Source organism: Erythranthe guttata, chromosome 14 (assembly GCF_056151865.1).
Source record: "Erythranthe guttata isolate IM_541 chromosome 14, IM_541, whole genome shotgun sequence".
Classification (NCBI taxonomy): domain Eukaryota; kingdom Viridiplantae; phylum Streptophyta; class Magnoliopsida; order Lamiales; family Phrymaceae; genus Erythranthe; species Erythranthe guttata.
Genome location: NC_142546.1, coordinates 24,281,123 through 24,293,174, shown reverse-complemented (window position 1 = coordinate 24,293,174; position 12,052 = coordinate 24,281,123). Strand labels below are relative to the sequence as shown.

The 12,052-nt window shown below is 37.7% G+C and overlaps 4 protein-coding genes across 6 annotated transcripts; all 4 read right to left on the bottom strand.

Annotated features, from left to right (window-relative positions):
- Positions 1-1,088: 1,088 nt before the first annotated feature.
- LOC105973130 (uncharacterized) lies at positions 1,089-3,896 on the bottom strand. 3 transcript variants are annotated; one of them, XM_088813635.1, is made up of 3 exons: positions 1,940-3,896; positions 1,399-1,889; positions 1,089-1,310 (listed from the first exon to the last, which is right to left on the bottom strand). In XM_088813635.1, exon 1 carries the CDS (start codon positions 3,715-3,717, stop codon positions 2,542-2,544), a length of 1,176 nt encoding a protein of 391 aa, XP_088669761.1. In that variant the 5' UTR covers positions 3,718-3,896; the 3' UTR covers positions 1,089-1,310; positions 1,399-1,889; positions 1,940-2,541. The 3 variants fall into 3 exon arrangements, with proteins under 3 accessions (XP_088669761.1, XP_088669760.1, XP_088669762.1); XM_088813634.1 differs by having other exon boundaries at positions 1,399-3,896; XM_088813636.1 differs by lacking the exons at positions 1,089-1,310; positions 1,399-1,889 and having other exon boundaries at positions 1,982-2,200; positions 2,466-3,883.
- A 737-nt stretch (positions 3,897-4,633) lies between these two features.
- Positions 4,634-6,174, bottom strand: LOC105958781 (transcription termination factor MTERF8, chloroplastic-like). Its single transcript, XM_012982785.2, has one exon. The coding sequence runs from the start codon at positions 6,017-6,019 to the stop codon at positions 4,895-4,897; it is 1,125 nt and encodes a 374-aa protein (XP_012838239.2). The 5' UTR covers positions 6,020-6,174; the 3' UTR covers positions 4,634-4,894.
- A 369-nt stretch (positions 6,175-6,543) lies between these two features.
- Positions 6,544-8,164, bottom strand: LOC105973132 (uncharacterized). Its single transcript, XM_012998152.2, has one exon. It carries the CDS (start codon positions 7,917-7,919, stop codon positions 6,759-6,761), a length of 1,161 nt encoding a protein of 386 aa, XP_012853606.2. The 5' UTR covers positions 7,920-8,164; the 3' UTR covers positions 6,544-6,758.
- A 285-nt stretch (positions 8,165-8,449) lies between these two features.
- On the bottom strand, positions 8,450-9,987 carry LOC105973131 (uncharacterized). Its single transcript, XM_012998151.2, has one exon. It carries the CDS (start codon positions 9,827-9,829, stop codon positions 8,663-8,665), a length of 1,167 nt encoding a protein of 388 aa, XP_012853605.2. The 5' UTR covers positions 9,830-9,987; the 3' UTR covers positions 8,450-8,662.
- Between the last annotated feature and the right edge of the window lie 2,065 nt (positions 9,988-12,052).

Here is a 12,052-nt window from a genome sequence, read left to right as displayed (position 1 = left end):
AATATATTTTTCTATTAAATATCATAATTAAAAAATATATATTAAAATCAAGGAAAAAAATAAAATAAAAAAAGTTAGTACTCTTTTGTAAAGAATGGTTACCACTAATCTTTAATTAGAAATAAATTATATTCCATATAAACACCAATTATTGGTTGGAGGAAAGGGCATTAATTAATTAATTAATTCCCTCCCCCTCCTCCATAAGTACCATCTTAATCTTTTTTAGTATACACTATATATAGCTACCAACTTTTTTTCACCCAGATTATATTATTCATGATCTTCTCTACAAATTTAAAGTTAAGTAGGGCAATCTTTTTTTCGATGCAACTTGGTAATATTAAAATAAAAAAAAAATAAAAAAATTCTCAAGAATATACACTAATTAAAAAAGCCTCCACATTTTTTTGCAAACAAAAAATGTTGTAATAAATTAATTAACTGGTTTTGCATTTATTTATGATTGAAATGTTTGATAAGTTCATTGTAAAATAAGTTATATTTTATTGCATGTAATAAATCGGTTAAAAAAAAGTAATGAATTAATAATACATCTGAAAAATCGAAATTAAAGCAAGATATGCAGCTAGATCTGGTGATTAATTATAAGAAGCAAGGGCGGCTAAGTTGAAACTTTAGGACTGGATTTTTATGTATACGTGTCAAGATAGAAATCTATCTGTATCCACATTGCTACTTTCAAAACCTAGGTGTTGTACTATATTTTTACTAGAAGAAAAAAAAATATATAGTAATTAATTCGTTAATGGCGATGATTATTAATTGTTAGTTCACGTTGGAAAGTTTGATTTACATGTGATTAAAGTGGCATGCTTGGAGGGAGCAGACAAATTAAATGTTGGAATGCTGGAGGTTATATAATTATATCTCAGTGGTGTGCTGATTGTATTGACAATTCGAGATATTAATATTAAATGATACAATTATAGTAAAAGCTGAATCAAAATCAGAATTAGACCAAGTAAAATGTCATGAGTTCGAATTCAACCGCGCCACTGATTGATGATAAACGAGAAACTTGTGATTTTTTCCAGGAAAACTATCGAATTAATTACAACTTAAAATTAGAATCATAAAAAAATAATGAATTAATTAAATGCATGAGAATAGTTAAATTGTTGTGGAAGAAAAAGAAATACACTTAATTGAATATGTATTATAGGAAAAAAGGAAGAAAGATCTCAAAATCAATTAATAAAAATAAAAGCTGGTGGAATTTGCGCTGAATCCCACCGTTATCTTTGTCACATTCTTGATTTGATTTATCCAGATTTATTACCTCTAAACTGCATGAAAATAAAAGAAAAAAATAATAATAAAATAAAGGAAATAAATACGACAATGGATGATTATGAAATAATGAAATAAAATTACCAGCTTAAATATACAAGAATGGCAAGAACAGAAACAGCAAGAAGATCTCTTCTGTTTATCCTGATTTTTCAGATTGCGCTGCTCTAACATGATGGCGTTCTCGGGCGGTGGGACCCGGTAGATTTGATCTTTCGGGACCTGAACGACGTATGTCCCCGAATGGAAAACGGGTCGTGACGAAACGGGCAGGGTCGTACCGTTTTCTGCAACCTGGTCCGGGATCCGAATGTCATCGTTTTTTTCTTCTTTTTCATCGAGAATAGAATTCTTGCGATCCTCCATACGAAGATATGGAGGACGCAGATGAAAAAGAGATCAGGTTGAGGATTGTTAATTTAAGAGGCGCACACACATTTCACATTGGTTGTATGTGTAAAAAATAAAAATAAAAATCATTTTCAATTTTCTCTTAATTACTTATATTATTTTATGTGTTCTTACCAGTTAATTATTGTACATGTTTATCGTCCACACAATTTGTGTATTTGGTACTAGATAATATGCGTGGAGTAAGCATAGAGAGACAACATAATATTATTACATCTCTCTAATTATAAATTAGTTAAATTAAATTAATATAATATGGTACCAAGACAAATTCCAATTTTTCATTAGATTGATGTGTATCAATAATTTTGTAATAAATAATCAAAGTCATAAGTTGCGCAGTAGCTACAATATTCAAACCGGACAAAATCGACCAGGATAATAGGAGAGAATCGACATTAATCAGTTCGAGACTCAGAGTAACTCACTCATTCATCTTGGCCTTCTCAATCGAGCTTTGAAAAATATTCAAATCCTATTCGACAGACAAAATACAAAGGTTTCTGCATGAGCAAAACCAAAGACGAGATAACTAATGTTTCATACATATCTATGGTCCGATGATCGACACATAACAAGATAATGAAGGTACGCAAAGCATTCACATTAACGAACTAGAGATGCTTCGGCAGGATATCATAAATCGTAATTCAATTTAGGAGTCTCGTAAAAAGAACTTATTAGTTGAACGTCGTTTTAACACAGTATGAGAATAGCTACAAGATAATAGGCACAAGTACCTTTGCTCGTTCGATAAGCTTCCTCTAGCTGCTACAAAATTAGCCGATGACCTGTCAACCTCTTAGCTAAATGACTTTAATCCAATCTTGCTACAGAGTCGACCTCTTTTTTCCGAGCAAGCACGCATTTTTTCATATAAGCTTCACCAACTTCATTGTAATGAGGGCCGACAAATTTCTCGAAAAACTTATTGTCCGTCATTTTGTACAGAGCCGAAAAGCTAGGCCAATTCTTTATCAGATTTTTGCGTTCCAAAATTTCCAAAACTTGAAACCGTGGCTCATACCTCTTCTCGATACTGCGAGTCAGCGAAGTTGGATTTTTCACAATGCACGAAAGATCGTACTTTCCGGTGGCAAGAAGAAACCTTTCAAGCTTCCTAATTTTCTCCTCCGATATGCAAAACAGCAGCGGTTCAACCCTAAAAAGCCTCACTATACCTTCTTCCGAGAACCCTAAATCTCGAAAGGCCTTCAGCTTGTGCTCCCACGTGTCGTTGTTCATCGAACTAACTGCACGAACTGAATGAACGAACATTTTGGAACTCCGATTTGCCCCCAACTGATCAGCCCTAGCAACGAATTTCTCCATATTTTCCGGCTTCTGCAGAAGAAACCTCGGGAAATAATACATAAGCCAAATGATCTTCTCCGTGGGAATGCCGCAGCTTATCAAGAAATTCATATTCGGCACCAAAGTTTTATCGAGATCCGTTTTTAAATACCAGCCACTAACCCTCAAAAACTTGGCCACTTCGGCAGTGGACCCAAGCAAGCCTTTCAGAATAGACAACGAGGGAATGACCCTCTTATCCGCGCTCGAATGCAGAATCGAGGGCTCTTTCGAGATCATTTCGACGATCTCGTTGGCCGAAAAGCCGAATTCCTGGAAAATCTTGATTTTGGGCTTGATGATTTTGTCGAGGTTCGCGGAGAGCAATTCGGGCCAGGATTTCAAGATGTTCTCCATTTGGGTCACTGAGAAACCGATCTCTTTCAGGAATGTGAGTAAAAGATCGGATTTTTGGTGAGGGTTTTTCAGACCGGTTAAACCGGAGGCGATTTGTGAAGCTGCTTGAGGGCGGAAATGGTGGTTCTGGACCAGGAAATCGGAGAGTACGGGATTTGTTTGAGGTTGGTATTCGATACAAGTAGATAAATAGAGAGAGAAAGGAGCGCGGGTTTTGCACAGAAGAGAAGGGTTCTGGGAAAACAAGTAGCTAAAACCTCTGCGTATATGTATCGACATCATTGATGAAAACAAACAACAAACAAGTACGCGATTAATACTTATTACACAGGATTTACTTGCCGGTGGCGAAGACTTCTGCAGAATTGATTTGCCGAGAAATGCTTACGCCGTTGAAGAATTAGGTTTCCTGCGTCTTCGATTGAACCCTCTTTCGTATCTCCGGATTAAGAAATAAAATTAAAGATAAATAAATAAATAAAAGGGTTTTAGTTTATTTTAGGGTAAAATTCATTTTGCACCCCTGTACTATGATAAATGTATCGTTTACCCCCCTGAAGTATTGAAAACATCAAACACCCCCCTGCCGTTAGTTTTTTTCTTCTAATTCCGTTAGTCAAACACTTTGACCGACTATTGCAAAGAAATGTTGGCTTTTTTTTAATGAAAATACCCCAAAAAATTTCTATATATAGGAAAACTAACGGCACAAAACCCACAAAAAATGAAAACTAAAAGCCCTGAAATCTATATATATAAATTTTTTGGGGTATTTTCGTTAAAAAAAAGCCAACATTTCTTTGCAATAGTCGGTCAAAGGGTTTGACTAACGAAATTAGAAGAAAAAAACTAACGGCAGGGGGGTATTTGATGTTTTCAATACTTCAGGGGGGTAAACGATATATTTATCATAGTACAGGGGTGCAAAATGAATTTTACCCTTTATTTTACTGGATTTTATGAGTTTAAAATTAAATTAGTTCAATAGACTTTGATTTAATATTAAGAATAATGCTTTACTAATTTATTAAATAAATTGTAATATGAATGGTTTATTCTTTATTAATTGGTTTTTTTTTTTTATAAATATAATGAACAAATTTTAGGATGTAGAATGTTAGATAGATATTATTATAGGGGTTAAAGTGACAATAACCCAAATTGGCAGGGTAAGAAAATAAATGCAAGAATCTGCTCCTTCACTGCATTACCGTGTACTGCCCTGCCCGTAAGGTGTTCGATAAAATTACCAAGAGACAATAACTCAAAGTGAACCCCCCATTCCAGAATACTACTCAAATTTATCTGGAAAAATTAATGTGGGCACTAAATATTTATGGTCACGACGATCGATCCATAAACGAAGAAGCCTAAATTACACAACAAGTAGAAAATTAAATCCATATTTCGAACCACAGGCTGTAGTTGTTTGGTCGATATTCGAACCACTCGTAGTACGCTATTCATCTTCAATTCGTTCGGCTTCTCCTTTTCGAGCGCTTGCAACATAAACGTCTCCAACATGATCCAAATAAGGGCCAACAAATTTCTCGAAAAAATCCTGTTCCGACACTCTGCATAGCACCGACAAACAAGGCCATCTCACAATCACATTCCTACTTTCCAATATCTCCAAAACTCGTATCCGCGGCTTATACCTCTTCTCGACGCTGTACATGAGTGAAATCGGGTCTTTAACAATACACGACATTTTGTACTTCCCGGTGGCAAGAAGAACCTCTTTCACCTCCTTTATCTTCGTCTCCGATACACCGAGCACCAAAGGGGAGTTTCGAAACGTTGCTTCCACGTCTTTTTCCGAAAACCCCAACTCACGAAAAGCCCGCACCCGAAGTTTCCATGTATCTTCGGTCATACAACTCAATATCCGCACGGCGTGATAGAACATTCTAGAACTTCTACTAACCCCCATTTCGTCTGCTTTCTCCACCAATTTCTTCACAAGCTCCGGCTTACGCAGAATAAACATCGGAAATCGGTAAATGGCGGGAATAATCTGCTTCATATCGACGCCGCAATTCTTTAAAATTTCGACATTTTGGACCATGTTGTTGTCCAGATTAGTTTTCAAGAAGCCTCCGTATCTCTTCAAGAGTTTAGCTACTTGTTCATTGGATCCCAACAAACGCTTCAGAGTAGATAAAGATGGGATGATTTTTTTGTTCAGGCTTTGCTTCAGAATCCAAGGATCGTGTGAGATTATAGCGACGGCGTCGTTTGCGGAAAAGCCGAAGTCTTGGAAGATCTTGATTTTGGGCTTGATTGTGTTTTCGAGATTGGCGGAGTGCAAATGAGGATAGGTTTTCACTAATTTCTCCACCTGGGTTTTAGAAAAGCCGGTTTGTTTTAGGAATGAGATTACGAGATCGGGTTTTTTAGGGTTCCGAACAGAAGCTGCCGGAGATGAACGGTGTTTAAGCAGCGAATTTTCAGAAACCGTAACTGAAGTAGAGAAATGAAGAAGAAACTGCGAGAAAACGACATGGGAGTTGCAGAGAGATGATGGAGAATTCTTGAGAAAACGAAAATTGATGCGATTTTGTCGAATAATTGTTGCAATCATTATTAAAAGGAGTGTTGTCAAAACCCTAATTCGAAAATACTCGCTTCAATTGAAGATGAAAGCAACCCAAAACACAGAGTAAGACTCGCTCCTCAAACTTTTGGGGGGTTAGCCCGACCCGACCCGAATAAGACCACATCCAATAAAGTTAATTTCTTTTAGGGGTGACTGGCTTACTCAACTTGGATCGAAGCCGATCCGGATCCATGTGGATTTGATCAAAAAAGAATCGGATCCAAAATCAACCATTATGAATGGATCCAAAGTGGATCGAACTTGCAGCGATGCGGGATCGAATCAACATGGATGCATTGCATCCTTAACTCAACTTAAATTGTTTAAAAGTGAAACGAAAACAAACCAAACATTGCCTAACAAATTGACAGCGATACCAGGGGCCGACCCAAGCCCCTATGGGGCCCTCCACAAATAAATGTTTTCAGGACCCCTTATATTAATTGTTTTTAATTAAAAATTACATATATTTGGTATTGTCTTATTATTTTGAAGGACAAACATTAAGATTATCATCCAAACAATTAATAAACATCAAATAATAAACATAAAGGCAGCTACAATATCATTACATGAGAAATAAAATCTGAGCTGCAACATAGTTCAGCACAACTGCCTATCACACATAAGCAGATACAAGTGAATGTCTGAACTAAGTTCATATTTCTGCTGAGTCATCTTCAACAAGTTGCCACAAAACTAACCACCAGCTACACTAGTATCTTTAACATTCAAACCCTCGTTCGACTTCTCCGTTTCCAATTATTACACCCTTCGCCATATAAACATCTCCAACTTGATCCAAATACGGACCAACGAATTTCTCATAGAACTTCTTACCAGACATTCTGCATAGCACAGCCAAACAAGGCCATTTCTCAATCAAACCCTCACCTTCCAAAATTTCCAAGACTTTAAACCGCGGTCTATACCTTTTCTCGACGCTGTACATAAACGAAACGGGGTTTTTAACAATGCACGACATTTTGTACTTCCCGGTGGCAAAGAGAACATCTTTCACCTCCTTTATCTTCTTCTCCGACACACCGAAAACCAAAGGGACACTTCTAAACGTCGCTGCTATATCATCTTCGGAAAACCCCAACACGTGGAAAGTCCTCAGCTTGAGTTCCAGAGTTTCCTCCGACATCGAACTGAACAGCCGAACGGCGTGAATGAACATTCTAGAACTTTTCCTAACCCCCATTTTCTCAGCCTTGTAAACAAATTTCCTCACAGTCTCGGGCTTACGCAGCAGAATCATAGGAAAATAATGCATGGACCAAGTGATCTGCTCCAGCGGCAAGCCGTAATTTTTCAAGAACTCGACGTTTTGTATCAAATTGTTGTCGAGGTTAGTTTCCAAGAACCATCCACAGTTCTTCAAAAGCCTAGCCACTTCGAAATTCGATCCCAACAAACCCTTCAATGTAGATAAACACGGGATGATTCTATTTTTCAGGCTCTGCCTCAAAATCCGAGGATCGTTCGAGATTATAGCGACGGCGTCGTTTGCGGAAAAGCCCGAGTCTTGGAAAATCTTGATTTTGGGCTTGATTGTTTTTTCGAGATTGGCAGAGAGAAACTGAGGCCAGATTTTCACAATGTTATCCACTTGGGTGTTGGAGAATCCGTTTTCTTTGAGGAATGTGATTGCCGAATCGGATTTGTTTGGATTCCTCATGCGGGCGAGAACTGGGGCGGCTTGTGAAGCCGCTGCCGGAGAGAAATTGTGCTTGCGCATCAACGTTTCAGGAACCGTAGGGTCGATAACAGTAGAGAAATGGAGAAGAAGATGCGAGAAAACAACGTCGGATTTGCGGAGGGGTGAAGAATTCTTGAAGCACAAATTGATGCCATTTTGGCGTACAATTGCTGCAATCATTGTTAACAGAACGAGTATCGAAATTCAAAACCCTAATCCGAAACACTCACTCACTTCGAAAATTAAAGAGACACAAAGCCAAATCGATGTCGTAAATTAAGAGAGGTTAATGTTTTTCGCAATTGGGGTTTAGGGTTCTTCACCTAGGACGAAACTCTTGCCAAACAATCGGGTCAAAATCCGACCTTTTAAACTCCTCTATCCGGTTCATACCGACCCGTATTACTGATTTTGGGTCATTTATTATTTTTGTATTCGAGTTAAAATTTTGGGTTATATCACTATATTTCTTTTTAACTTGTTTACTTTCTTTAGGTTTATTATTATTTATTTAGGTGGAAATCGAACGGAATAGATCGTAATCGACACTTTCGGAAATTGTCAATTTTTTCGTAAGCGAAAATCTGATTCCAATTCTGTTCGGAAAAAAAAAAAAAAACCCGGAAATTGTAGTACTCTGTCTTCTTCTTTGTCCTTTATGCTTCTCTATCTATGTAATTGTGAAGATTCAGTTTCTAAACAAAGGTACATATCAAATTATTCTTTACATTTCTTGATTTGATTAATTTCACCACATAAAAATTTGATCAAACAATCTTACATAAAATGTTCAGAGCAACGATATCTGCTCGTATCGTTTACAACAGAAATTACATAAAGCATATAAACATTAAGCAAGGAGAGCAATAATCTGCAGTTTAGTGCTTTGAACAGACTGCGTAAGCCTCAACGGTTGTAGAATTTCACAAGCCGTTTTTACCACAGAACGAACTCCCGACTTTATGCAGATCACCAACTTCTCTTAAATAAGGTCTAACGTATTTCTTCACAAAAGATTCGTCGGGCATTTTATATAGCCCTGGAAAACTAGGCCATTCCTTAATCAGATTACGACTTTCCAAAACCCCCAAAACTTGCAGCCTCGGCTTATACTTGTTCTCAACGCTGCAAATAAGCGACGTTGGGTGACTAATAACACACGAAAAATCATATTTCCCGCTCGCAATCAAAATCTCCTTCAACTTCTTCATCTTTTCTTCGGATACGGAAAAAACCTGAGGCGCCTTTCTAAAAGTTTCCACTATGTCTTCGTCGGTAAAACCTAGATTCTTAAAAGCCTTCAATTTCTGTTCCCAAGTTTCGTCCGTCATCGAACTAAGTACACGTATAGCGTGAATGAACATTTTCGAACTCCTACTAATTCCCATTTCATCGACCCGGCCAACAAACTTAATCATACTCTTCGGCTTACAAAGAAGACACCTCGGATAAGTATACATAAGCCAACTAATCTGCTCAACCGCTATACCACAATTTTTCAAGAATTCGATATTGGGAGCCATAGTCTTGCCTATATCGGATTTCAAGAACCACCCGGAAATCTTCAAAACCTTAGCCACCTCCAAACTAGACCCTAGCAATTCCTTCAACACGAGCAACGAGGGCACGACTCGATTGTTCAAACTACGGTACATAATATCGGGATCGTTAGTGATTATCTCAGCTATGTCTTGAGCAGAAAAATTCAAGTCTTGGAAGAGTTTGATCTTGGGCTTGATTACCTTGTCGGGATTTGCTGAGAGCAGAGTAGGTCTGTACTTGAGCATTTTCTCCAACTGGGAGTTTGAAAAGCCGCTCTCTTTGAAGAACGACAGCGTGGAGTCGAATTTCTCTAGGGTTTTCAGGCGGGTTAGGGTTAAACACGTGGCGACTTGTGAAGCAGCTTCCGGGCAGAAATTGTGTTTGTGGAGCAATAATTCGAAAATTGCAGGGGATATCTGTTTCTCAACCCTAGATTTGGAGTAAAATTGGACAAGAGAAAGAAGAGGGAAAGGAAAATGGGAGTTGCGAGTTCGTAAGGAATAATTCTTGGAGAAGTGAACAGCATTATTGCGGATTTGCAGAAACATTGCGATGAATTGTGTCGGAGAAATTATTTAACTGCCGAAATTGCGTCAAAGTTCAAATCTTTCTCAGTAAATCGGAAGAGAGGGTTTAGGGTTCTTCAAAATTCGAAGGGGAAAAAATTGAATTTTGGGGGAAAAATAATTGGGGGAAATGAGAAGAAACCCTATAAAGCCCAATTTTTTCAACGGTATTAAAATGTAATGGGCCTTGTAGAATAAGTGCTCCTTACACCTCCTATAATATAGGCCCACATTTAAATTATCCATTTATTTTTTCTTACATTATTAAAAAAAAATCCAAATAATATTTGTATTTAGATATTTCATAAATTATTTAAAATTGCTCAAGTTAATATCAATAATCTCGATTCCATGCAAGTTAATTACTGATAAATATATGAATAGTTGACTTAGGTGAATTTTCACAATCGTGTAGTAACTTGCAAATTACACGAGTGGATATATTTAAATATAGAAACGTGATCATTATTTGAGATAGAATGTAGAAAGATTAAAAGTTGTTTTTTTAACCATTAAAGATTATGCTTGTTAAACAATTACAAATGGTTCAAGACAAGAAAACATTGGCACTACAATTTCATTGGAGATCGTACATAGAAGCACTCAATTTCAATTCCAGAGATATCGATTTTAATTTTTTTTTTTTTTTTAATTAATGGAAGGGCTAATATACTATAAATTATTTATTGCTAAATAAGAATTCTCTGAACGAGGATCCATCTGTCCTCCATCTAGAAAAAAGAAAATGCCAAAATAGAGATGAACTGTATTTGGCATAACACCCCAAAAATAATATAATTTCTAATTATTTCAAACATTAGAAAATTAAATATTGGCAGATTTGGTCAGATTTACCCAAATCACGATATATATTTTCTTTAGCTTATCTTTGGTTATTTCCTTTCTTACGGCAAAGCTGTAGAACTAGGGTTTATTTCTCTCAGCCGCATATAAATATATGATGTAACGTGAAGTTAAAAAAAAGACAGATACAGAGAAATACATAAGCTTTTCTCGAGAATTTTATCATGGCATCAGAGCCATACAATTGAGGCAATTATTTTCTTCTTTAATTCGCTGCCATGGGCGATACAAAGAATAAAGTTGAAGGCGGAATCACACCGTACACCTTGACCTCGGCAGATCACCCTGGAAGCCTCATAACTCATGTTCAGTTGAAGGGTTCGAATTATGAGGAGTGGGCGAAAGCCATGAGAGTTGCGTTGCGGGCAAAGAAGAAATTAGGTTTTGTCGATGGGACCGTTACTCAACCTACCGAGAAAGACCCTAAACTTGACGATTGGTGGATGATTAATTCCATGCTTATTGCTTGGTTCTTTAATACCATTGAACCAACGCTTCGATCAACAATTACTTATCGGGAAACCGCTCAAGAACTTTGGGAAGACTTGCAGTTGAGATTTGCGGTCGCGAATGGGCCGAAAATCAATCACTTGAAGACTGAGTTGGGAAACTGCAAACAGAGAGGACACTCAGTTGCTGAATATTTCGGAAAAATGAAGATGTTGTGGGATGAGATCAATGACTACGAACCTATTTTGACGTGTAATTGTGGTGGCTGCAAATGTCAGATAACACAGCAATTGCGGGCACGACGAGATGACGAACAAGTCCATCAATTTTTGATGGGACTTGAGGATTCCATGTTTGGAACAGTGCGTTCTACCATCTTGAATTTAGATCCACTGCCAAACTTGAATCGGGTTTATGCAATGATTATGACCGAAGAGCAACACCGTACAGTTGCTCGAAATAAAGATGATAGGAGTGATGTAGTCGCCTACCTCGCTCAAAGCAAAGTTCGGGCTGGCCCAAATGTTACGCGAGACAAATCAGAACTGTGCAACCACTGTGGTCGAGCGGGACATGAAGAAACTCGTTGCTTCCAAGTCGTCGGGTATCCGGACTGGTGGGGAGATCGTCCGAAAGGGTTGGGGCGTGGAGGTAGTAAAGGCTCGGTCAAAGGGGGAGGCCGCGGTCGTGGGATTGCTCGTGCACATGCAGCGCAAACGACACTCGCCAAAGGTTCTACTTCTTCATTGACTGATGCAGATAAAGCCGACTTGTCTATCTTGACAAGTGAACAATGGGCCACTTTGAGGAATTTACTCAATGACCAGAAATTGACGTTCACAGACAAACAAACCGGTAAGATTTGCGATCAATGGATTATCGATTCCGGCG